General features: G+C 47.6%; 1 protein-coding gene and 1 long non-coding RNA gene across 3 annotated transcripts in view; one reads left to right on the top strand and one right to left on the bottom strand.

Annotated features, from left to right (window-relative positions):
- Positions 1 to 23,355, top strand: part of LOC109644441 (uncharacterized) — a 30,099-nt gene extending 6,744 nt beyond the window's left edge. The window contains exons 10-59 of the mRNA XM_069520365.1: positions 42 to 302; positions 541 to 801; positions 1,074 to 1,328; positions 1,445 to 1,705; positions 1,800 to 2,063; positions 2,494 to 2,760; positions 2,868 to 3,134; positions 3,325 to 3,582; positions 3,814 to 4,077; positions 4,206 to 4,463; positions 4,547 to 4,807; positions 5,130 to 5,384; positions 5,895 to 6,158; positions 6,715 to 6,972; positions 7,061 to 7,324; positions 7,596 to 7,856; positions 8,080 to 8,340; positions 8,589 to 8,852; positions 9,132 to 9,392; positions 9,544 to 9,804; positions 9,996 to 10,256; positions 10,459 to 10,728; positions 10,935 to 11,195; positions 11,294 to 11,554; positions 11,924 to 12,187; positions 12,295 to 12,555; positions 12,641 to 12,901; positions 13,254 to 13,514; positions 13,918 to 14,178; positions 14,299 to 14,556; positions 14,763 to 15,020; positions 15,109 to 15,369; positions 15,464 to 15,513; positions 15,681 to 15,891; positions 16,054 to 16,314; positions 16,466 to 16,726; positions 16,824 to 17,084; positions 17,288 to 17,548; positions 17,708 to 17,968; positions 18,072 to 18,329; positions 18,432 to 18,695; positions 18,809 to 19,069; positions 19,320 to 19,580; positions 19,766 to 20,026; positions 20,105 to 20,362; positions 20,739 to 20,999; positions 21,154 to 21,441; positions 21,591 to 21,827; positions 22,199 to 22,249; positions 22,528 to 23,355. Of these exons, the coding sequence (XP_069376466.1) occupies positions 42 to 302; positions 541 to 801; positions 1,074 to 1,328; positions 1,445 to 1,705; positions 1,800 to 2,063; positions 2,494 to 2,760; positions 2,868 to 3,134; positions 3,325 to 3,582; positions 3,814 to 4,077; positions 4,206 to 4,463; positions 4,547 to 4,807; positions 5,130 to 5,384; positions 5,895 to 6,158; positions 6,715 to 6,972; positions 7,061 to 7,324; positions 7,596 to 7,856; positions 8,080 to 8,340; positions 8,589 to 8,852; positions 9,132 to 9,392; positions 9,544 to 9,804; positions 9,996 to 10,256; positions 10,459 to 10,728; positions 10,935 to 11,195; positions 11,294 to 11,554; positions 11,924 to 12,187; positions 12,295 to 12,555; positions 12,641 to 12,901; positions 13,254 to 13,514; positions 13,918 to 14,178; positions 14,299 to 14,556; positions 14,763 to 15,020; positions 15,109 to 15,369; positions 15,464 to 15,513; positions 15,681 to 15,891; positions 16,054 to 16,314; positions 16,466 to 16,726; positions 16,824 to 17,084; positions 17,288 to 17,548; positions 17,708 to 17,968; positions 18,072 to 18,329; positions 18,432 to 18,695; positions 18,809 to 19,069; positions 19,320 to 19,580; positions 19,766 to 20,026; positions 20,105 to 20,362; positions 20,739 to 20,999; positions 21,154 to 21,441; positions 21,591 to 21,827; positions 22,199 to 22,249; positions 22,528 to 22,559 (12,362 nt within the window). The 3' untranslated portion in view covers positions 22,560 to 23,355. The remainder of the gene's footprint in view (positions 1 to 41; positions 303 to 540; positions 802 to 1,073; positions 1,329 to 1,444; positions 1,706 to 1,799; positions 2,064 to 2,493; positions 2,761 to 2,867; positions 3,135 to 3,324; positions 3,583 to 3,813; positions 4,078 to 4,205; positions 4,464 to 4,546; positions 4,808 to 5,129; positions 5,385 to 5,894; positions 6,159 to 6,714; positions 6,973 to 7,060; positions 7,325 to 7,595; positions 7,857 to 8,079; positions 8,341 to 8,588; positions 8,853 to 9,131; positions 9,393 to 9,543; positions 9,805 to 9,995; positions 10,257 to 10,458; positions 10,729 to 10,934; positions 11,196 to 11,293; positions 11,555 to 11,923; positions 12,188 to 12,294; positions 12,556 to 12,640; positions 12,902 to 13,253; positions 13,515 to 13,917; positions 14,179 to 14,298; positions 14,557 to 14,762; positions 15,021 to 15,108; positions 15,370 to 15,463; positions 15,514 to 15,680; positions 15,892 to 16,053; positions 16,315 to 16,465; positions 16,727 to 16,823; positions 17,085 to 17,287; positions 17,549 to 17,707; positions 17,969 to 18,071; positions 18,330 to 18,431; positions 18,696 to 18,808; positions 19,070 to 19,319; positions 19,581 to 19,765; positions 20,027 to 20,104; positions 20,363 to 20,738; positions 21,000 to 21,153; positions 21,442 to 21,590; positions 21,828 to 22,198; positions 22,250 to 22,527) is intronic.
- LOC138406830 (uncharacterized) lies at positions 7,211 to 10,108 on the bottom strand. Of its 2 annotated transcripts, XR_011240233.1 has the most exons (5): positions 9,971 to 10,108; positions 9,518 to 9,676; positions 8,060 to 9,351; positions 7,544 to 7,770; positions 7,211 to 7,342 (listed from the first exon to the last, which is right to left on the bottom strand). It is a non-coding gene; the product is annotated as an uncharacterized lncRNA (long non-coding RNA). The 2 variants fall into 2 exon arrangements; XR_011240232.1 differs by lacking the exon at positions 7,211 to 7,342 and having other exon boundaries at positions 7,442 to 7,770.
- Positions 23,356 to 24,312: the final 957 nt, after the last annotated feature.

The following is a 24,312-nucleotide window of genomic DNA, read 5'->3' as shown; positions in this document are numbered from 1 at the left end:
CTGTGTTTTATTCTTACTTCAATCCGTCCCCTCTCTTTCAGTCCCGTGCACCCCCCACAACGTGACCGCCGTGAAGGAGTGCGGGGCTAACTCCATCACCACCACCTGGGCCATGACCAGCGGTGCAATTTTTTACGTCGCCATAGCAAAGGACAGCAGCGGCATCACTCACCACTGCAACTCCATCAATCTGATGTGTACCATCAACGACTTAAAGTGCAGCACCAACTACACAGTGCACGTCATCGCCTCCAACTTCATGTGCAACAGCTCTGAGAGCGAGATGGTCACCATAGAAACAGGTAGGACGCTCGTTCCCCGGTGATATCTCACTGTAAAGCTGCTTAGGTAACTTCTACTTAACGGGTGGAAGGAGAGATACGCATCTTTTAGTGATTCAAAAGTTTTAGGTTGTTATTATTAGAATCAGACTGAATACAGAGAGCTGGTTTTGAAGATACCTTCCTTTTAAAGTTAACATCTTAAGCTGCTGACTTTCATGATTCAATTCTGTACCTCTGACTTATCCCTGTGTTTCAGCCGCTTGCCCACCGGATAACGTCACCGCCTCCCTGGACTGTGCAGCCAACGAGGCTATGATTTCGTGGTATGGTGAGCCCAACCTGAAATCCTTCACCGCCACCATTGTGGACGAAGAGCAGGGACTTCTCAGCTGCAGCTCCACCACAACCAGCTGTCAGATACCAAACCTCAACTGTGGCAAGCGCTACACTGTCACTGTCCGCTACCACGACGGTGTCTGCTCCAGCGTCCCCTCTAACACCATCTACTTGGAGTCTGGTAGGAGCATTATTCATTTTTGTGTCAACTACACTGTTCATGTCCCTGTGTCTCTCCTCTGTCAAACTATAAAAATACTACAAACACAAATAGTTTATAAAATGGTCACTGGACAAAGGATGTTTTGATTAACACCTTCCTATCTCAGCATTTGCATGTTTCTAGTGTCCACAACAACCTACAAATGTAAACTTGTAAAGATTAAGAAGAAGAATAGTCGACTGATTTCTCCGCTGCCAGTCTTCTTTCAAACCGTCTTCCTCTTTGTCCAGTTCCTTGTGGGCCGGCCAACGCGCAGGCCAAGGTGGACTGTGCATCAGGTGGACTGACCATCGAGTGGGAAGCATCCAGTAACGCAGAAGGCTACGTCACGGTGATCTCAGACGGCAGCAACGAGATGTCTTACAACACCACACAGCCCGAGCTCAGCGTCAGCACTCTGGAGTGCGGACTGGAGTACACGGCGAGAGTGACATCCTTCATTGGCACCTGTGTCAGCTTCCCCTCAGTCTTACCTGTCAGAGAAGGTACGTTTATAAAGAGAAATCAGTATTTTATGCTGTATGTGATTCTCTGACAGTGCACTGCAGTGCTCTACTTGAGTAAACTGAAGTTGTAGCTGATCTGAGGTTTTCCCTTGCAGCACCGTGTGTGCCTACCAATGTGGTCGCCGAGAGAAACTGTGGCCAGACTTTTGTGGAAGTGACGTGGCAAATGAGCCGCGGAGCCAAAACCTACACTGTGGCTGCTTTGGATAAAGATGGCAATCGCTTTGAATGTTTGTCCAATATGACGTCGTGCAACCTGGAGGGTGTGATGTGCGGCCAGGTTTACAATGTCAGTGTGGTCGCTGTGGATGACAACTGCACCAGTCCAGGCAGCCCCGCGGTGACACGGCCGACAGGTGAACATCAGCAGACATCGATGTTTTTTGTCGCTGGGAAATATTGTAGATCCTCACGTGTGCCAACCAACTGTTCTGTGTCCGTCCTCTGCAGCGCCCTGTCCTCCCTCTCAGCTCAACGTCTCTGTGAACTGTGGCAGTAACTCGGCAGCGTTGACCTGGGACAGCAGCCCCAATGCAGCGTCCTACACTGGCAAGGCAGTGAGCGAGGACGGACATAACGTGACCTGCGACACAGGAGCAGCACTTAGTTGCCAGCTGGAGGGTCTGCACTGCGGCAAGGAGTACACCTTCACCGTGTCAGCCTCAGATGGAGACTGTCACAGTCCTGACAGTGATCCAGTCATTCGTACCACCGGTGAGAGGATCTCTGCTTTATTTCCCCCTCTCTCTACATCTCCCTTTCACTTACGTCGCTAACATTTACAATAACTGTTTGTCTTCCTTATCCAGTTCTATCTTCACTTTTAGCTTCTTCCTGGATCTTGTGCTCTAAAATGTTAAAACCTTTATTTACTCCTCCTCAGTCATTTTGTGTGTTTTTTTTACCAACTGTTGCTTTCATGGTTAAATACAAATATTCAGTCTCAGCTGAAAAACACTTTCACACTCAATACACGTTTCCTGTGCTGTTGTTCAAATCAAAGAGACCTATTGTGCCCCCTAGTGGTCCTATAAAGAAAATCACCTACTGCTGTGAGAAGTAATTTAACAACTGCTCCAGATCTGTTCTTACATTTGTCATCAAACACTAACCACTAACTTCAACTCTGTGCCTCCTGTGTCAGCCCCCTGTGCTGTTCAGGACGTGCTCAACACTCTGAACTGCAGCACCAACATACTCGCCACCAGCTGGACGCCCGGATCCATGTCACTAAACTACAGCGTCACCGCCCAGACCAGCAACAACAACGTCACTGCACTTCGCTGCATCACAGGGGACTCTAGCTGTATGCTGTCTAATCTAAAGTGTGGGGTGCAGTACAATGTGACGGTCAGAGCCATCAGCAGCACGTGTGAAGGACACAGCAGCGTCCCGCAGATTGTTAATTCTAGTAAGTTTGGCATTTGACACAATAGAAAAGTTTGACTTTACTGGACATGAACTCTCTCTGATAACAAACACTTCTCTGCTTTTCTTCCTTCCTGATTTCTCTCTCAGTTCCATGTGTCCCTGCAAACGTCCGAGGCGCCGTGGAGTGTTCCACTCACACGTTGCGGGCGTCCTGGGATGCAGCGTGTCCTACGTGTGCAGCATCCTACATCTCCACATTGACGGGTGGAGGCGGGTTCTCCGCTTCCTGTGCCACAGCTAACGGAAGTTGCATCTTCCCTGGTCTCCAGTGCGCTCAGACGTACATGTTGAGTGTGGTGGGCGTCAACGACAGATGTAACAGCTCCACGAGCGCCGTAGTCTCAGCGACAACCGGTAAAAGTCCAAAAAACAAAACTTTAAGGAGAAGGACGGTGATATCCTGTACTTTTGTTATTATCAAGACCTAAATGAACTGATCCAGTATTGAAAATACATAAAGCTCAAACACCAGCTGTGAATCAAACAGTGTATGAGGTTCTTTCTATCAACTCATTAACTAATCACAGTCATCTTCCTGCTCCAGCACCATGTGATCCGACAAATGTGAAGGCTGCACTAAACTGCATCTCTGGCGCTGTGGCGGTGACCTGGGGAGCCAGCACCGGAGCGAGTCATTACGCAGTCCTGGCTGAGGCCGACGGACATGTCGACTCCTGCACCTCCACCAACACGTCGTGTGACCTGACCCAGCTGCAGTGTGGCGAGGACTACACCGTGACTGTGCTGGCCGGGGACGGGAACTGCAACAGCTCCGTACTCGCCAAAACGAATGTAACCACAGGTAAACCATGATGGAAGTGAAGAGCTCTTATGTTTCATTTCACATGAAGTATAGAATGGTTGTGGATTATTTTGAATAAACTGAATCCCCAGTTTAAGATTGTTGGTATATCTTTAAAAATGTTTTAAATACATAAACATGGTAGATTATTTTAATCTTAGTCAAATAAAAACTCAAATCATCCTGCAAGACAAAAATATAACTCGTAATATGTGACAATCCTGTGTCCAGCTCCCTGCGCTCCGGTGATCCAGCATCACTCTCTGGACTGCGTCTCCAATAACGCCTCGGTCACCTGGGTGGAGGATGAGGACGCCGTGGCCGTCACGGTCACGGCGAATTCCAACCTGGGACACTCGACCTCCTGCAGATCTTCCACCGACAGCAGCTGTGTCCTGCATGAACTGCAGTGCGGAAACACCTACACTGTCGAGGCCGTCGCACAAGGCGTCCGATGTTTGAGTAAACCCAGCAGCACTTTTGATATTGTCACAGGTAAATTATATTTACTTTAAATTACCGCTTCTCCTGCTCAACATTTAATTATTTTTATACAAGCTTGTAGTAGTTTCTATTTTAAAGGTTCTGACTTCATGAACTGACTGTGCTGCCCTCTCACCCAGCGCCCTGTACGCCTGCAAATGTGGAGTACGCGTACTCCTGTGACACCGGCATTGCTTTACTGAGCTGGGACGAGACTTTGGGCAGAGACAGATTCTACACCCGCGTCCAGTCTGGAAACCACACGGACTCCTGTCTCTCCACTCAGACCTACTGCTCGATGCCCTCGCTGCTCTGTGGTCGCCTGTATGACGTGGAAGTGTCAGCTGTGGCTGACCACTGCAACAGCAGCACGCCTGGGGTTACACAGATACTGACAGGTAAGAGATATCTGCAGGGTGTGTGTGAGGAGGAGTTCAGCTCAAACTAAAAACCTTTTACACCGTCATGTTTCTCCCATCAGCCCCCTGTGCCCCCACGAACGTGAGTGCCTCCCTCGTGTGTGATAACAACACGGCGGCGGTTAGTTGGCAACACAGTCCGGGTGCAATTTCCTACAAAGTGACAGCACAAGGCCGAGACGGCGACGTCAAAGAGTGCACCACAAATGACACGAGCTGTGACCTCTCACACTTACACTGCGCCCAGACCTACTTGATCACCGTCACCCCGTCCTCCAGCCGATGCGAGGGTTTCCACAGCACCCCATTCAACTTCATTGCAGGTGAGGACCGCCACGAAAATTATTATTATAAAAAACAGTATTGATGTATTCTGCAGTATTGTGTTTTAGTGCTGTCGTCTTATTCAGGATAGAAAGAGACTTAAGCTGCTGTCAGAGCTAGAAATTACAATCCAGTGCTGCTCTTCTGCTTCTGATCCATTTTGTTTCCAAGCCGACGTTCACAAATAAACAAGAATATTTTATCTCACACAGAAAAACAGGAAGTAGTTCTCACCGTCAAGTGTTGTTGCAGTACCTCTAGCTGCCTCTAGGCTTCAAACTTTTTAACTTCCTCCCCTGTCCTTGGTGTCCTTCCTGACAGGCCCCTGCCCCCCCACCACTGTCAGTGTGTCCCTGCAGTGTGATGGTAATGTGGGCCGTGTGACCTGGAGCCCCGCCCTGCAAGCAGACCACTATGTGGCCACAGCCCTGGACGACCATGAGCACACCTGCACCTCCGCCGGGACCAGCTGCTCCCTCACTGACCTCCTGTGTGGGGAAACCTCTGTGGTCACGGTGGTCACGGTGGAGAGGGGCTGCAGGAGCAAACCCAGCCTGCCTGTCACCCTGCAATCAGGTCAGGGGGGGGGGCTGTGTGTGTGTGTGTGTGTGTGCGTGTGTGTGTTCATGCCAATCTTACGCTGTTGTACAGGCTGTTTATCAAAGCAAAGTAAAACTATGAGAGCATTTTAGGTTTCACATATCACTTGCGAGTTGTTCTTTGTGGGTCAATTGTAAAGCCGTATTTTGTTTAAAAACTTTTTTTAAGGGTTAGGGTTAAAAACATTCAGATTTAACATCTAGATTTAGATTTAAATTCTACATTTAGATTAAGATCCAACATTTTGATTCAACTTTAGATTTAGAATTTAACATTTAGATTTAACATTCAGATTTAATTTATCATTTAACATTCAGATTTCACTTTTAGCTTCAACATTTAACATTTTCAAGTGTTGTCAAATGTTAAATGTTGAAGTGTTGTGTTAATGTAAATCATTGTTCTCGATAATATGGACTGAATACATTGTGATATCATACTTTTCATGTTTCATTCACACTATTTTCTAAATGTCTCTTGCCTCAGTCATCTGTCCTCCCACCAATGTGACCGGAGTCACCACTTGCACGAGCAGTGACATCACAGTGAGCTGGAACCCGAGTCCTGAAAGTGGTGTCAGCTACGTCGTTCACTCCCAAGAAGAAGGTGGAGTCAATGCCAGCTTCACCACAACGCAGACGTCCCATGTGATCACCGGGCTGCGGTGCGGCGAGTCGTACAATCTCACGGTCGCTGCGAGGGACTCTGACTGCACCAGCGCCCTCAGCGAGCCCATTCAAACCGAGACAGGTTAATGTCTGGACACAACTGTGTTTCTCAATTGTGCCGATCAGGAGATTTTACAGTGAGATGAAGTAATTCTGAAAATCAGTGGTCGTCCATTTCTCTAGTACGGAGACCTGGGCAGCGGCTATCGGTTATTCTGCCATGTCACTGATTCATTGATGAATCAGCAAAAACAAGGCCCATGCTGACGAAGTGTTCATAATGGTACTCAATGTAAAAAAACACAGAACTTTCAGAATTCAGAAGAAATAAATAATAAATCATCAACTTAGCTACTTAAGGTAATTGATTAATTGATGAATCAACTAGTTGTTACAGCTGTAAGAGGTTTTAATATTTGATATAATAATAGTAACTTCTCTTTTAAATCATAATGACATCAATAATGAAATATTTCTCTTGGGTTTATTTTATAGAATTTTAGAAGATATTAAAGTTAAACATTGAGACATTTTCTCACTAGTATTTTCTTCCATCCCAGTGATTAGTAATGATTTACAGAAGCTGACTTAGATGATTTATTGTATTTCTCTTCGTTCCTTTTCGTCCTCTCTTCCAGCTCCGTGTCCCCCAACTAATCTCACTGCCACTGCCGAGTGTGGCACCAATTCGGGAACGCTGACCTGGGCGCCGAGTATGCACGCTGTCTCCTACACGGCCACAGTGACCGGTACCCACGGTCACGTGGTTTCCTGTTCTTCCAACATAACAACTTGCTCTGTGAAGCTGGACTGTGGACATCAGTACTCTGCGTTTGTGGTTGCCTCCAGTGCGACCTGCAACAGCAGTGCGGGGGAAACCTTTACATTTACCTCAGGTACATGAAACCTGCCGCTTCCCGCAACTCTGATCAGGATTCTGAATATTTCTCTTTGTTTTAAATCTGAGTCCTTTCCGTCCCACAGCTCCCTGTCTACCTGACCGAGTGGTAGCAGAACTGGACTGCAACGTCAACTCCTTCGCAGTGAAGTGGAGGGGGAGCATCGGCGATGCTGGGTCTTATACTGCAATCGCCATCGGCAGCGACGGCACACGTGCGACTTGTAACTCAACCAACACAAACTGCACCATCGAGAACCTGACATGTGGCCTCACCTACAGCATCGTCATCACGACACCGTCGGTCGACTGCGGCACCATTGAGGGCTCCGACTACAGCGTGCAGTCAGGTAGCAGAACCCTTTCTTCTGGAATGACAGCATATTAAAGATATTATACTACACCGACAGTACGTTATATACTTTGTTCACTTGAGTACTTTCGTTATCCAAAACATTCAAACCCAGAGAAATCCACAGTTTTATTCAAGGTTACGAGACATTTCATTTCCGTCGCCTTTTAATTGCATCACGACGACTTCACCAGAAGCTTTGTCCTTCCCTCCGCACCTTATCGTGACTCCTTCCCTCTGTCTCTCTTATTTATCCTCCAAATCTGCAGCCGCCTGTAAACCGGACAACGTGACGGTGGACCTGGAGTGCAGCACTAACTCAGCGTCTGTGATGTGGGGGAACTCGGGTCCAAACCAGACTCAGGTGGTGACGGCGGTCGACAGCACAGGAGGGATCAGAACCTGCAACTCCAGCGGCTCCGTCTGCATGTTCGACCGGCTGACCTGCGGAGAGACGTACATCATCAGTGTGGTCGGCCACACAAACTCCTGCAGCAGTGAGCCGGCTGTTGCACAACAGCTCAAAACAGGTGAAGTCGATCTCTCCCTGCACACACAAACTTTGAAAACCATTGTTTTGTCTTTGTTGACGTGTTTATTTGTATATAGACACTAACACACTAACTTAGAGCCGTCTTTATGTTGACCACAAGTTTGAGTGATGCAGGAATGAACTGTGTTAAATAGAAACAGTACAAGACATTGAGCTGCAGTGACCCGGCCACGTACTTACTTCTTCATCTCCTCCTCCAGCTCCGTGTGTTCCCACCCACCTCACAGAACAAGGGGACTGTCTGACCGGCATCACCGTGGTCATGTGGGACTCTGCACGTGGCGCCACATCTTACACGGTTTACGCTCGGGGCAGCCTCGGCCACGATGCTGAGTGCACCAGCACAGACACCAACTGCAACTTCCCTAACCTGGCATGTGGCCAGGACTACAACATCACTGCGGTGGCTCGGCACGACTCCTGCGTCAGTTTGGTCAGCGAGAACATCACGACCACTACAGGTAAGAAAAACACAGTTATCACAATATCCAGCATTTACTCGGTGCAGAAATTGCAATGTTCCCGCTGTCGTTCTCAATAACAAGCACAACAAAGATTGTGATTTGTATTAAAAGTAAGTAGCCAAGATCTCTGAAGGTCCTTTTAAAATCCAAGCAGGAATCAACTGAATTTGAGGATCTGAACACACAGTACATATCTGCTCAACACTTGACCCTCTCTATGTATTGACCTCTCCCTCCCTGCCCAGGTCCTTGTCCCCACAGTGCTCTGGAGGCAACTCTGGACTGCAACACCAACACAGCCCTGGTGTCCTGGACGCCCGGCAGCGGCATAATGTACTACAACGCCTCAGCCGATGCCTTCAACATCGCACATAAGCAGACCTGCTCCACCAGCGGTAACTCCTGTAACATCACGTCTCTGCACTGTGGGGAGAGCTACAAGGTGAGCGTCAGCGGACAGGGACAGAACTGCCTCAGCCCGGGCCTGGACTGGCACATAATCAACACAGGTGAGATGTGAAGAGTTCAGTGATTTCTAAAAATAACTTGTTGAGTTTTAATTTGTAAAAGAAATATCACCCATCTGACTTTTTCTCTTACTTTTAGCTGGAGAATATTTTTCAATAACTATTTGAACTTACTTTTTTCCTAATCACTACTTTTAACCTGTTGTTTATAAATCACTTAATGGTTTCTGCCACTTTTATGTTATTATTTTATCTTGTTATGAACTTGAAGTATTATCCAGTGCTTTGATCCGACTGACCGATCGTCTCCTGTTCCCTCAGCTCCCTGCCCCCCCACCGACCTCATGGTCAACTCTTCCTGCCGATCAAACAATGTGGTGGTGTCGTGGCAGGCCTCGCAGGGCTCCTTCTCCTACATGGCTGTGGCGGTGGATGCACAGGGCCACCGGTGGTCCTGCAACACCAGCAGCACCAGCTGCCAGATACCCAGTCTGCTCTGTGGACAGCAGTACCAGGTCTATGCTGTGGGTTCGGATGGAAACTGTTTTGGAGCCAAAAGTAACATTAAAGTGATTCGCACAGGTCGGTATTTAAATAATTTACAATTTTAAGGAAGCATTTATTGAAGTTCAAGTGAGTGATGAACAGTCCCATGTCCCACTCAAGAGCTCGGGTGCCGTGGTGGGATCAAACCTGTGACCACTCACTTTGCTCTCTGTCTCTCCCTCCTCAGCTCCGTGTGTTCCACAGAATATACAGAACAACCTCGACTGTCCTGCAGGTGTCCTCAATGTCACCTGGCAGTCGACAGGTCACTTTGTAAAGTTCCGTGCCTCCGTGGCGAGCGGCGGAGTTCACGTCAGCACCTGCACAACAGATAAGCATCACTGCGTGGTGCCCAACATGCAGTGTGATCTGACCTATGATGTCACAGTGGCGGCTGAAGATGAAGCCTGCAACAGCTCCCAGAGCCCCACGGTCCAGGTCCTCACAGGTAGGTGAAGGACACAGATCGGTGTGAACGTAATTCTGTGTTTCTTTTAAAGTTATTCAAACTTTGCTGCTGTGTATAAACTTTGAATATACTTTAAAAATTGAAGTTTTTCCAGTCAAATCTAAAAATAGACAAAACCTGCATAAAATGAATCTTTTATCGTCACCTCAACTTCCTCTTTCTCCACTCAGCTCCGTGCCCTCTGTCGTCCTTCCTGCCCGCTGTCGACTGCAGCACCGGCGTTGTGTCTGTAACCTGGAACAACAGCGCGGCGGGAGTCGAGTACACGGTGTCAGCGGTTAACAACACAGGTCATACACACAACTGCACCGGCACAAACAGCCGCTGCGATCTCAGCACACTGGAGTGCGGGACAAAGTACAACGTCACCATCACACCTTCCAGGAATGGATGTGTGGGCAGAGACAGCCCCACACAGGAGATCACAACAGGCACGGATCATATTAAATCCTTTGATTAATGATTTGAAACTGTTTGTGGTTCTTTTATTTTCTTTATCTTAACTTTTTTTTACAGTGCACAGTGAAGGCTTGCTTTTTGCTTCATGGAATAATTCTAGATTTCCTTTAAATGATCGATACATGTTCCTCTGCATTTTTTTATTATTAGTTTGTATTTATTGTTTGCCCCCAGTTCCCTGCGGACCAACAATCTCTGAGGTGGAGATCGACTGCCTGACAAACACAACCTGGCTGATGTACGAGGAGTCTGCGGGGGCGGAAGGCTACGTCGCCACGGTGACAGACAACCTGGGCGACGAGGAGATATTTGAGTGTAACGTCATATCGGAGGGGCTGTGTGCTGTGCCGCAGCTGAAGTGCAGCAAGAACCTCACGGTGACTCTGAGGGCCGGCGACCGGCAGTGCTCCAGTCCCCCCAGCAACGCTGTCATAACAGAGACGGGTAAGTGAAACACATAATAAAAGCATAAACTGAAATTAATATGAGAGAACAAGAAAACAGAGTTTCATCCAAACAAAATTAATGAATTTGTCGTAATTATTTAAATTTTTTTTATAAAAGCAAAATGCCGTACCTGCTCTGTTTACTTATGTTCTATTGGTTCATAAAAACATGATGAGGAACCCAGTTTTGTTCTCCTTCCTCAGCTCCCTGCACCCCTCAGGACGTGCAGAATTCACTGGGCTGCGACAACGCCACGATCAGCATCTCCTGGTCGGCCGTTCCCGGTGCGGTAGTGTACACGGCCACTCTGGAGGAGATAAATGGAAACACCACCTGCTGCACCACATCGGACACCGGCTGTGACATCACTGATCTGCCGTGTGGAGAATTTTACTTCCTGCACGTCAGAGCCGAAGGACGAATCTGCAACAGCTCCCAGAGTGAGGCGGATATCACCAGGACAGGTGTGGTACATACAGTGCATGTCACGCAGGTCTGTGCCAGAGACTGTGAGAAGAAATGAGAATAAAGAATAATATCTGTATCGACCTCTCTCCCTTAGCACCATGTGTTCCTCAGAACCTTCAAGCCAGTCTGAGCTGCAGCGACAACGTGGCCTCCATGTCGTGGGACTACAGCAAAGGGGGGCAGCTGTACCGAGTGACAGCGGTGAACGCTAACGGTCACGAAGAACAGTGCATGTCCCATCTGAACCGGTGCGAGCTGACAGGCCTGCGCTGCGGAGAACTCTACACCGCTACTGTGACAGCAGAGGACATAGACTGCCAGAGCAAACCGAGTGAAAGTGTGAAGATCAAGACGGGTACGTGCTGAATCCTGTGTTCATGAGTTCTATAGAACTATTAAGTTTGTACACGTGCTGCTAGTATTTAGTTTTCACATGGAACAAAACTTATCCAGAGCAACATGAAACACATTTCAGAATTCTTTGGGGAAGCTCAATATTTCTACTGTTCTAAAGTTTTAGTAGTTAAAACAATATTAACAACAATAATAATAATATACTTTTCATTTGTTAAGAAACAACTAAATATAAAATACACATCACAAAATAAAAACACACAGTACACATCATAATATCTTGTTTGTTCAACCTGTAAAACTCTTTTTCCCTGAAGGGTCAAGTTAGCTAGTTTCTCCACTAAACTTTCTGTCCACATCTTCTCACCAGCGCCATGCACCCCTGCTAACATGTCCTCCGTGGTGGACTGTGAAGCCAATTCTCTGATTGTGTCCTGGTCTGAGAGTCCAGGAGCTGACTCCTACGTCGCCACAGTGCAGGACAGCAGCGGTCAGACCACAACCTGCCAGGCCATGACCGAGAGCTACTGCAATGTGACGGGACTCGGCTGCGGGCAGATCTACCACGTCTTCATGGTGTCCTCTGACGGATACTGCGACAGCCCGCCCACTCCCATGGTTGACACAGCTGCAGGTAGGAAAGAGGAGTGACGGGACTGTCATTGATTTTTTTAATGTGAAATTAATTTAAAGCAGATTAAAGTGACGACTGTCGTCTTATCTCCTCTTTCTTTCATTCAGTTCCCTGTGAACCAATAAATATCAGGGCAGTGTTTGACTGCTATATGGAGACGGCCTCGGTGGTGTGGTCCCCGAGCGATGGAGCTCAGTCGTACATGGTGTCGGCCGTCTCCGCGTCAGGTCACGTTGACACCTGTGACACCAACACCACCTCCTGTGATCTGGAAGGGCTGAGCTGTGGGCAGAGCTACTCCGTGTCTGTCGAAGCTGTGGGACAGACCTGCAGCAGCATCGGTCACATGACGGGACAGCTGGTTACTGGTCGGTAGCTGCCCTTAGACTAAAACCATACTGCCCACTCGTCCTCACCGTCTGTCCTTCATCTGTCCTTCTTCTTCTCTTCCAGGGCCGTGCATCCCTGAACAAATCAGCACTCAGTACAGCATAACCATCGGCCAGGTGCTGTGGGACATGTCTGCTGGTGCTGGTTACTACACAGTGGCGGGCGTAACAGAGCAGGGCCTCACTGTCTCCTGCAGGACGAATGACACCTACTGTGCCTTGTATAACTTAGGGTGTGGTCAGGTCTACAACATCAGTGTCACAGCAAACAACCACGTGTGCCAGGACGTGTCCGTTTCGACAGAACAAGTTGAGATTGCAACAGGTGAGAAAACGTGTTGATATAACTTCTTGTGTGTATTTGACTTTGTTCTTAACGATCTCAGGACTTCATTTGAATCGGTCTGCAGTGATAGAGTCAAGAGACAAAAGTCATCTGGAAACATTTAGTGAAGTCAGATACCAAATACCCGGAATATAATTTCATTATGGTTGTAATGATTCGCTGCTTATGGACTTTTGTGCAATCAGAGGTCAAATGTTTTTGGCCTTTAGATAATTCCTTTTAAAGTTCAGAATCATTTACCTACCAGTAATTCTAGTTTTAATATATTAAAGATAATAACAGAATCCAGTCTGCATCGTCAAACCTCTCCTGCCTCTTTCTCTGCCTCCAGAGCCTTGCCCCCCCAACAACGTGGGGACCAGTGTTAACTGTCAGAGCAACGTTGGGACCGTGTCGTGGGAGACCAGCTTTGGTGCGGTGGGCTACACGGCCCATCTTGCTGGGCGGAATGGCGACTCCCTCTCCTGCTACACCACTGAAACTTTCTGCAACATAGAAGATCTCCACTGCGGAGTCGTCTACTACACCGACGTCATGGCCACCGGAAAGACCCTCAACAGCAGTTCTTCCACCACCGTTTGGCTGGTTGCAGGTATCGTACTTTCTTATTTCCCCCTTATCACATTTTTTACATGTAGTTTTTCCTCATAGTTTATCTTGTTATAATGTACTGGTACTTTAAGTAAATATATTAGAGACTATGAAAATGCATGTTGTTGACATAGAGCAACAATCAGCTTAAAAATGGTGAACCCACGAGCATCCTGTCCGTGCCTGATGCCCCAAAACCTTCTCATCACATCACTCAGATTTTTACAGTTCGACACTGAAGTCATGCTTCTGCAATTTGATGAAAGTGAATTCTAGTGAACTTCTAGTAAACATCAGAGGAGGCTACTTTCTCTGAGAGATAACGTGAACTAAGATTTGGAGCTAAGATCAGTGCAGCTGAGTCCATAATGAAGCTGGAATCATTTTCTCTCTTCTTCCTGTAGCTCCCTGTGCGGCTGAGAATGTGATGGCTGACTTGGACTGTGACAACAGCACAGCAGAAATCTCCTGGAGCCCGGCCGACGCAGCCAGCTCCTACGCAGCGACTGCCGTGGCAGCTGATGGCTACCGAGCGTCGTGTGAGACCACTGAGGACTGGTGTGAGCTCACGGAGCTGCAGTGTGGTCAGACGTATAATGTCAGCCTGACAACCATCAGCGACCACTGTCAAACTGAGGGACACACCAACGTCACCTTCACCACACGTGAGTGGAGCCACATAGTTTATGAGGAAGTGACTGGAACCACTGAATTTATTCTGTACTAATACATTTATCTCCAGTTCCACGTGGGTTTATTTCTTGTAACTGCAACATCTTGTCCAGGCCCCTGTAAACCTGTACGCGTCGGAGTGGACCTGCAGTGTGGGACGAGCACGGCCAACTTCTTCTGGGAGGAAAGAGAAGATGTGGAGCTCTACCTGGCGACCGCCACCTGCAGCATGGGAACACTGAAGTGCAACTCCACCAACTCCACCTGCCGGTTCCCTAACCTGCATTGCGGGGAGACCTATGAATTCTCTGTGACTGCATATGACAACATGTGTTTCAGTGAAACCAGCAGCACTGTAGAGATTCAGACGGGTATGAGGCCTGTGAATTAACTCCAGAGGGATTTGATTGATTATGTGTTTGGTTTAGTTGGTTTGTTGACTAAATTATGCGTCTTTCTTATATGTTAATTAGCGTGACCATTAGCGACCCTAAAAACTGACCACATTCTCTTTTGTTGCTGTAGCTTCTTGATTTTCTTGACGCAGTCATCATTTATTTGGTTCCTCTTCCATCAGAACCCTGCCAGCCAACGGGCCTGAAGGTCAATGGGTCGTGTTACAATGACACGGTGGTGTTGGATTGGTCGGCAGCTTTAGGAGCATCAGTGTACGTGGTGACGGCGACGGGAGACCTGGGATACGTCACGTCCTTCCAAACCAATGAGACAATGATAGAGGCTGAGCTGCCCTGCGGACAACTGTTTACCTTCACCGTGAAGTCCCAGGATGATCGATGTGACAGCTCCGTGAGTCTGCCCGAAGAATTCAAGACAGGTACGTCTCATTTACCTTTTTGTCTCATAAAACGTGCGGATCAGTCAGTGGGTTCACGATGATTTTTAACAGATCGTCTTCTCCTCAGGCCCCTGTGTCCCCGAGAATGTGCAGAGCTTTACACGCTGTGAGGACAGTCTGGGCTCGGTCAGCTGGGCCCTGAGCGACGGAGCAGAGTCCTACTTGGCCCTTGCGACGGCAGAGGACGGCCACACACACATGTGTGTCACAAACACCAGCAGCTGCACCTGGGATGACTTGCACTGTGGAGAGACGTACACCGTTCACGTCATCGCCAACGACTACATGTGCAGCAGCCTGCCAAGCAACAGCACCTCAATACGGATGGGTGAGCATGATTTTCAAACGATGGGCAGGTTCATCAGTAATGAGTTGTATTGTATTTGCCGTCTGAAACTAAACTTCTGTCTTTGTGTCTCCAGGACCGTGTGTACCCCAGAACTTGGAATCGTCTCTGAACTGCTCGATAAAGGTAAATACTTTTATCAGCATGATTCCACGCTGCTTTATGACATCATCAAACTAGGTCTTTTGTTATTGTTTTTATTGAGAGACCCCTTGTGGCTTAAGTTATAATATTGTTCGTTTGAGTTTATGTCATGTAGCTAAATTCAAATTCAAATCGAATCTGTTTCTCAGGTGGGATCACTGACCTGGAATGCCAGTGAAACTGCAGAGTTGTACATCGTGACTGCAGAGGCCAGCGGCGGCCACAAAGTGCAGCTCAGCACAAACGACACCTGGACTTTCATCTCCGAGTTCCTGTGCGGCCAGGAGTACTTCCTGTCTGTTCAGGCGGTGGACTCTGAGTGCACAAGTCAACCCAGTCCGCCCTCGGTGCTTAAGTCAGGTAGATTCTTATCTCATACCCTGACAAACCTTTTTTTTTAACGTGACTCATTTATTTCAAAACACTACACTAGTGCAACATGTCCGAGGTGAACCGCACCACTCATGTCCCCTGGTGTTGGCTCCATCCCCTCATCCAGTCTGTTCTCCCTCTTTACCTCAGAGCCCTGCCCACCCACTGACGTCTCCAGCTTCGTGAACTGTGTCTCTAACATCGCCGTGGTGTCGTGGACCGGTTCGGCCGGGGCGGAGTTCTACATCGCCACGGTAACAACGGAAGATGACCAGTCAATCGCCTGCTGGTCTGACAGCAACGAGTGCGGCATGCCCAACCTCGTCTGTGGTCAGAACTACTCAGTCACCGTCATCGCCTCCAACGGGGATTGCAACTCTGACCCCAGTGAGGTCGACATCCTGACGTCAGGTGCGTTACAGACAGTGAAGATTAGTTGTTATGTTATGTATGTATTTTGAATCTGACACCTTAAAAGTAAACACATCGACTTTCCTGCATGTTGATATCTAACGATCCTCCTCGTCACAATAGGATAAAACGCTCTCCCTCCTTTCTCCAGTGCCTTGTATTCCTGCTGATGTGGATGTGGTGATGGACTGTTCCGAAAATGAAGCTGTGGTGTCCTGGAGTGCCAGCAGGGGGGCTCTGTCCTACATGGTGTTGGCTCAGAGCACACAGGGACACTTCTCCTCCTGTGATACTTCAGATCTGACGTGCACTCTGACCAACCTGACGTGTGGACAGACCTACATGGTCCAGACAACGGCGAAAGATAATATCTGCTCGAGTTTGCCCAGCCCACTTATAGAGTTCAAATCAGGTAAAATCAGGTGGAATAATGATTTATTTGTCTCATATGTCACTGCCTTGTCCAAGTCTGATCCACACACCCTCCACTTCTCACCTCCCTCACCCAGCTCCCTGCACACCCAGCATCGGCTCAGTGATTGTGGACTGCTTCACCAACTCGGCCCTCCTGGACTGGGCCTTCGCAGAAGGTGCCGTGGAGTACACGGCAACAGCCCGGTCCTCCAGCGGCCATATTTCCACCTGCAGCTCCAACTTCACCAACTGCGAGCTTCAGAACCTGCGGTGCGGACAGAGCTATAGTGTGATTGTCGTTGCCTCCAACGAGAACTGCAACAGCCCCCCAAGCTCCAGGTTGCAGGTGGAATCAGGTGAGGTTTTAAAATACAGCAAAATTTTATGAATTTATTATGGTCAGCCACCAGGTGGCAATGGAGACGGTTTGGCTTCACCTAAACTGTCATGACGTCCATTTTTATTAAAAGTCTATGGCTGAAACTGACCTGCTCATTGTAAAAGAAACTGACATTAAATCACAAATAGCTTAGTGATGGTTTGTCCTTCTCTCTTCCAGTGCCTTGTCCTCCTGAAGGTGTTGTGGCTGAACTGGACTGCTCCACCAACACAGCCCAGGTTGACTGGCAGTCCAGCATGGGGGCTGATTCCTACATCGTCCAAGCCTTCTCCATGCAAGGACACGAGTCCGGCTGCGAGACGACCACGCAGTCCTGCATCCTCCCAGACCTGTCGTGTGGCTGCACCTACAACATCACTGTGATTGCTGATAACAGCGTGTGCAACGTGTCAGCGAGCGGCATTACACAGATGAAAGCAGGTCGGTCTGAGTAAACTGTTTGGGTTCTGGCAGCACGATGAATTCTACGTAACAAATTTGAAGTTTTCTTTAACTGCAGCTTTGAAACGTTTTATATTTGAGTCCGGCTCTTTGTGATTTTAGCTGCTTCTCACTGAACACCTCTATCTGTCTGTTCAGTGCCCTGTGTACCACAGCAGGTGGAAGCCCGGGTGGTTTGTGAGTCCGGTGGCGTGGCCGTCTCTTGGGAGCCAAGCAAAGGGGCGTCATCATACACCGCAGTTGCCCAGGGCAACGGTGGCTATGAATCAACTTGCAACAGCAACGGGACAACGTGCCTGTTCAGCGACCTGCTGTGTGGCCTCAACTACTCCATCAGTGTTAACGCTTCGGACGAGACCTGCTCGAGTGCTAGAAGCTCTGATGTGGAGATCAACACATGTAAGATTTTATTCATCATTCATTTATCTATGATATGATTAAAAGATTATATTAGAACTTTACTGATACCTTTACTTAATCCGAACCTTCTGTTTGTCTGCAGTGCCGTGTGCACCGCAGGGAGTAAGAGCGGAGATGTTCTGCAGTAATGACACAGGCGTGGTGTCGTGGGAAGAAGAAGAGGGCGTGTCCTCCTACAGTGTGCAAGCCTTCGGGCCCGACGGTCACAGGACTGAGTGCAACAGCACGGAAACCAGCTGTCAGCTACCCAGCCTGCATTGCGGTCAGCTCTACAACGTGACACTGACAGCTCAGGATGGAGAGTGTGACAACAGTGTCGCTCACCTCGACCTGCAGTCAGGTAAAATATAAAGAATAACGTTTTTCAGTTTGAGTGCCGTTGTTTATTTCTGTTTAAATCACTTTCATTCATTTGAGCCCTCCAACCCTTTCCCTCCATCAGTGCCTTGCACACCCACTTATGTCAAGGCCGCTCTGCTGTGCCATTCAAACTCCGCTGCGGTGACGTGGGAGCGAGCCAGCGGAGCAGTGTCCTATCTGGCAGTGGCCGTCAGCGCAGACGGAAGTCACCAGACTGAGTGTAACAACACCGTGACTCACTGTGACCTGGACGAGCTGCAGTGTGGACAGACCTACAACGTGAGCGTGTTCGCCCAGGACGAGTCTTGTTCAAGCATGGAGAGCAGCAGGTCTTACGTGCAGACAGGTACTGCACCTTATCATTGTTTATTAATTCGGAGGCGTGGTCAATTCCCAAAGTGCTTTCCTCTATTTTCCTATTTTAAACCTTCCTGTTCTCCCTCTCTTTCTCCCCCTCAGCCCCGTGTGCACCACAGAACGTGACCGTTAATGCTCAGTGTGCTGAAGGAGCCATAACCGTGTCTTGGTCTCCAAACCCCGATGTCCAGTACTTCCATGTGGCGGCGGTGAGCAACACCGGGGCGAGACTCTACTGTAACTCAAGCAGCACGACTTGCACCCTGAACAATCTACCGTGTGGACAGCACTACAACGTCACTGTGCTGTCCGTCAGAGATGACTGTGAAAGCCAGCCGAGCGCTTTGGTCAGAACCTCCTCAGGTAAACTTCTCACAGTCAGATGTTAGATCAGACTCGTTAAAGCTTCAGAGAGGTTTATACCCTGTGTGTATTTCATACTTTTTATATAAAAGATCTGTAAGTTTGGTGCCATTGCTTCATTGTAGAGCATCCGACTCACCATCAGCAGCACTGGAAGAAATCCCATCATGCAACTGTTATGTGTGCATCATATATAATTGTTAAACATTTCTCAAGACATGCTCATTTGTTGCCGTATCACCGTCCACAGCTCCGTGCATGCCCAGAAACCCTGAGAGCCACCTGGACTGCATATCAAACTCAGCCTGGGTGACTTGGGATGACGCAGACGGAGCCGTCAGCTATTTTGTGTTTGCGGAAGAGATGAACGGACACAACTCCAGCTGCACGACCACCTCCTCTCCCTGCGAGGTCCCGGATCTGAAATGTGGGACGCGCTACACCCTCTCCCTCAAAGCCATGAACGAGCACTGCCGCAGCAATCACAGCTCCACCTTTGAGCTGGTGACAGGTGATTACAGTTTCTGAAAGGGTACAAGGATCATTTTGGAGATTTGAACTATTTCATAAACTTTATACTTGAATACCGGAAACACAAAGTTGTCAAAGACTTTAAATCTTCCGTCTGCTCACAAAGGTGACAGTAGTGAGTCAGAACTTTCTAACATTGTGTTTAATGCGGCCCAACTCCTCTAGGTCCTTGTGCTCTGACGTCCATCAGTGCAGCGATAGAATGCAACAATGACACCATCCTGGTTGAATGGGAGAACACAGTGAACACAACCCTGTACGTGGTGACGGCCGAGGGTCACGACCAATCCCTCATCTCCTGTAACAGCTCCTATGATTCTTGTGTCCTCGAGGAGGCCCGCTGTGGGATGCACTACAGCATCATAGTATCAGCTTCCTCTAACCGGTGCAGCAACCTCAGAAGTCCACCAAAGAAGATTAAAACAGGTAACCACAGTTTCTCTCTTCTCTCTTCATACACATGAACTCTTCTCATCGAAACTCACTGAACACTGTCCCCTCCAGCACCTTGTGCACCAGACAACGTGACGGTGGTTCAGTCATGTGAGGAGAACGGGGTGACGGTGACGTGGGGACACTCCCCTGTGGCCACATCCTACCAGCTCACAGCCACAGGAAGTGACGGACACGTCTCCCTCTGCAACACCTTCGTGAACAACTGCACCCTGGCTGATCTGCACTGCGGTCAGTTGTACAGCTTGAGCATCACGGCCAGTGGAGACAACTGCACCAGCATGTCCAGCACCTCGTCCTTCAGATCAGGTAGAGATATTTTCTGGTCACCTCCACCAGGCAGGTCGTGTTTTCACTGTCCTCCACATCTTTCATCAGGATTTCATAAAAACTACTCAACCTGTTTTCTTGACATTTAGTGGAAGGGTGAGGTTCAGGCCAAAGACGAGTCCATGAACTTTAAAAGCTTTTAAATTAATGGGACGGATCCTCCTCACTTTCTTTAACATTTTGAGAGAGGGCAGTATTCTGAACAACAAGAATTCCCACAACCATTTAATCTTTATTTTTACTTTTTTGTTCCAGAGTGTCAGACATGAGTATTTTCTACTTGTCTGAATCTCTTTTGCTGTTTCTGAATGTTTTGCCTCATGTTTGAATCGGAGTCCTCTGTCTTTCCTCTCAGTGCCCTGTCAGCCCTCTGGTCTCACAGTGGACATGAAGTGTGAGACCAACTCTGCTGTCCTGTCTTGGGACGCCTCTGAGGGTGCTGTGAATTATTACGGCTGTGCGCAGCCTCAGGAAGGAGACGCAATCTACTGCGACAGCACTGCTCTCTCCTGCACCTTCGACGACCTGGAATGTGGAGAAATGTACAATTTCTCAGTCGAAGCCTCTGACGGCTTCTGCAACAGCTCGTTCGGTTCACCTCTCACTGAGGGAGCAGGTAAATGTTGCAACATGAACTTATAACTCTTATGTTACTAGAATTTGTGTTAAAGTAAGTTGAGGTGTTGTTTTAATCCCATTTATTTCACAAGTAATATGCTGAACCTCAACCTGGAGAAGTTAAACGTGTGAACTGTCTCTTCCCTCCTCAGTTCCGTGTCCTCCGACTGCTCTGAATGTCCGGATGCAGAAAATAGGCCAGTATCACTGGGCCTTGACGTCATGGGACAGCGTCAACTGCTCTGATGTCGAGTATCTGGCGGAGATCGCTGGTCGAATCCAAGACGACCCACAGGCCGTGATGGACGTCTCTTCTTACTGGCTGCCCAGGAGATACTTTGAGTTCCCGATGCCGTGCAGCACAACTTATAACCTGACTGTACGCGCCAGAAACTCCGCTGGGGTCAGCACACCTTCCGCTGCCTTCACTGGGGTCACAGGTAACTGTCCTCACTATACACCATATACCTTGTTCTGCTATTTTGTTCATTCTTATTCAAATGAACATCTTTGCGATTTACTCTTTAAAGTAAAGTGTTACTTAAAAATCCCAAACAACTTATTTACACACAAACTGTTTCCGTCCCAGTCCCCTGTCCTCCACAGAACGTCAGATACAGCGGCAACGCACAGTCCGCTGTTCTGTCCTGGGACTCGTCAGTGTTTGCCTCCACGTACACCGTCTACAATACCTCGGGAGGAGGCCGCACCCAGCTTTGCAACACCGCAACGCTCTCCTGCCCGCTGACGAACTTCAATTCCAGTGCCACTGAAGTGACGGCGAGCAACGCTGAGGGAGAGAGCAACCCCAACGGAGTTATCACAGGTCAGACGCAACGCAAACATGTCTCTGTGTTTTCATTCAGGCAGTTTTTACAGGAGAGATATTCAACTGATGTTCAGGGTGAGGAAGCATTCTCACTTTTATAGATCAGTGAACCCCCAAACTCTTTTTGAAGCTGCTATTCTAATGTAGAAAAGTTGCACAGTGTTGTTTTAAGCAACGTTGATGAAGCTGGGGATGGACATGAAACTCATACCAATACAAAGCATCAGTATTTAACTGGTCCTCACTGAAAGAAAATACTGAACTTAACAACTACAGTTCTCCCACCACTGCAGAATTTAAACAATATTCGATTTCATTTACTTCCACTTCCTGCTCCATGTATAACTCACGTTTCTCTTCTTCCTCAGGTCCAGTGGGGTCTCGCAGAAGAAGACATGTGCGGGACACTCACAACAATGGTAACTATAATGTGGTTAAATATCACAGGAGCTGCGTTCAGGGACTCAGAGGATCTGGACTATGTGTAACTCTGCAGTGGAATTTGAACGTCATGTCCTCAGTCCTGCCGCTCACCTGAACACTGCCTAGATTTCTGTGTCGTCAGCTCGTCTGACTGGAGAATCTGCTGCTGCGTGTGCTAAATATGCGAAAGGCAAAAACTCTGGATCCTCTGCTCTGTTCAACAACTATTAATTTATCACTCATCTCTCTCTCTCTCTGTTTCTTTCTCACTCAGATCTTGAAGCTTCGCAGTTTCTGTTTATGTGAAGTGGACGACACACTCAAAATTCAGGACCAGAGTGACGCGTCAGTGAGAGCGAGAACCATGGAAGAGGATTTTGACGGAGAGACTGATCTTAAGCCCCGAATCACCTACTGCCTGGAGGTTACAGCCAAAAAAGATTCCACCCAAGACAACCACTCCTGCCGACACTGCAGAACCACCGGTGCCTCCTAATGAAACAGCACGGATCAATCTACACTGAACTCAGCAGAAACACCACAACACTGGTTACACTGCATGTTTGTCTTCTCTGTTCTTTAGCGTCAATAACAGATTTGTTACCGGTTCAATCTCTAAGAACTTTAAGGGGGAAACTGTAAAAAATAAAGTAATTACAACTGCAGAGCTATAACAGAATTCTTCTCTCTGGAGTACGACTTACACGTCTCAAATAAATTATGATCAAACCCGAGGAGCACCTTTTAGATTTGAATGCTTACGAATCTTTGTTAGCGATAGCTTGTATACATTCTCATAATTGTGGCTGGTATCATAGCAACATGTTGGCTCCATAGCTGTCTAACAAAGTATTGCAGAAATGATATATTTATCAAAAATGGTTTTATTATGGAGGTAGGTTATTAGATTCTCTGGATGATTGTGAAACTAACAGGAGGTGGTGTAAACAAATAAACAGATCATTTATCCAGAAACATTTTTAAAACCATGCAGTATATTTTCTTTTAAGATGTAAAATCTGACTCTGCATTTTATGAACAGATTTCTATTTTTAGCAATTCAAAAAAATCTGTGTATCATTAAAACACCCCTCTGTGAAAACCGTCTGTGTTTATTGTTTCTGCCAATCATGATGTTTTTAAATGACTGTTTTTAAAGCATAAAATAACAAAATCAAAGTTATAAAAAATTAACTTGACGTGTGCTTTGACTCTTGAGTTTGGTTCATGTACCACCCATTAACATGGAGGAGGAGAGATGTGGCCAGTCACCTGACGAGACCTTCTGGCTTCACTTTTTTCGGGAGCTGTCATGTCGCTCATCTTTATGCATCGTTCATATAATCCCAGCGCTCTTTCTGGAGGGAGAGTAGATTTGTACATTTGGGTCATATTCAGGTATCGTTCACACATATTCAGTGTTACTGTGAGGAAGCAGGAGGCTTAATATCAATGACACTTCAATGGGTAGTTTCTCTCTGTGTCTGGGAGTTGTTTGAGTTATGATTTTGCAAAAATGTAAAACACCTATTCCCACAAAACTGCTTTTTATCTGCTCAGTCCATGGAAAACATGACTCATCCTACATTTATAGAAAAACAAGGAGGAAAATACTGGATTCAATTGAATTCTTATTCATAAGAAGCAACACTACTCAAACCCTGTTTGCTCATCAGAGCTTCAGGTCTTGATCCCAAACTCCTGCATGTTAAATTTAAAAACACTACAGGCCTCACTGAGGGACATTTGGCCATTTAATTCATTTTTACCATTTGGGCAAACACACGATTAAACCAAACCATTAACTTCACTGGTATTCAGGCCGAGTCATGATAATAATAATAATGATGATGATAATAAATAGAATGTAGATCTGGGTGATTGACAGGTGTTCCTGAGATATGGCGTTCACGAGGCAAAGCACGTGTTCTCGGGGGATGACTGACCTTGACCTTTGACCTCTGACCACCAGAATCTGATGGGTCCATCCATGACACCAGCTGAACGTTTGCACCAACAGTTGAAGAACTTCGCTCGGTGTACCGGTGACACGTGGTGT

This window comes from Paralichthys olivaceus, chromosome 3 (genome assembly GCF_024713975.1).
Source record: "Paralichthys olivaceus isolate ysfri-2021 chromosome 3, ASM2471397v2, whole genome shotgun sequence".
Classification (NCBI taxonomy): Eukaryota; Metazoa; Chordata; class Actinopteri; order Pleuronectiformes; family Paralichthyidae; genus Paralichthys; species Paralichthys olivaceus.
This window is presented reverse-complemented; position numbering and strand designations above follow the sequence as displayed.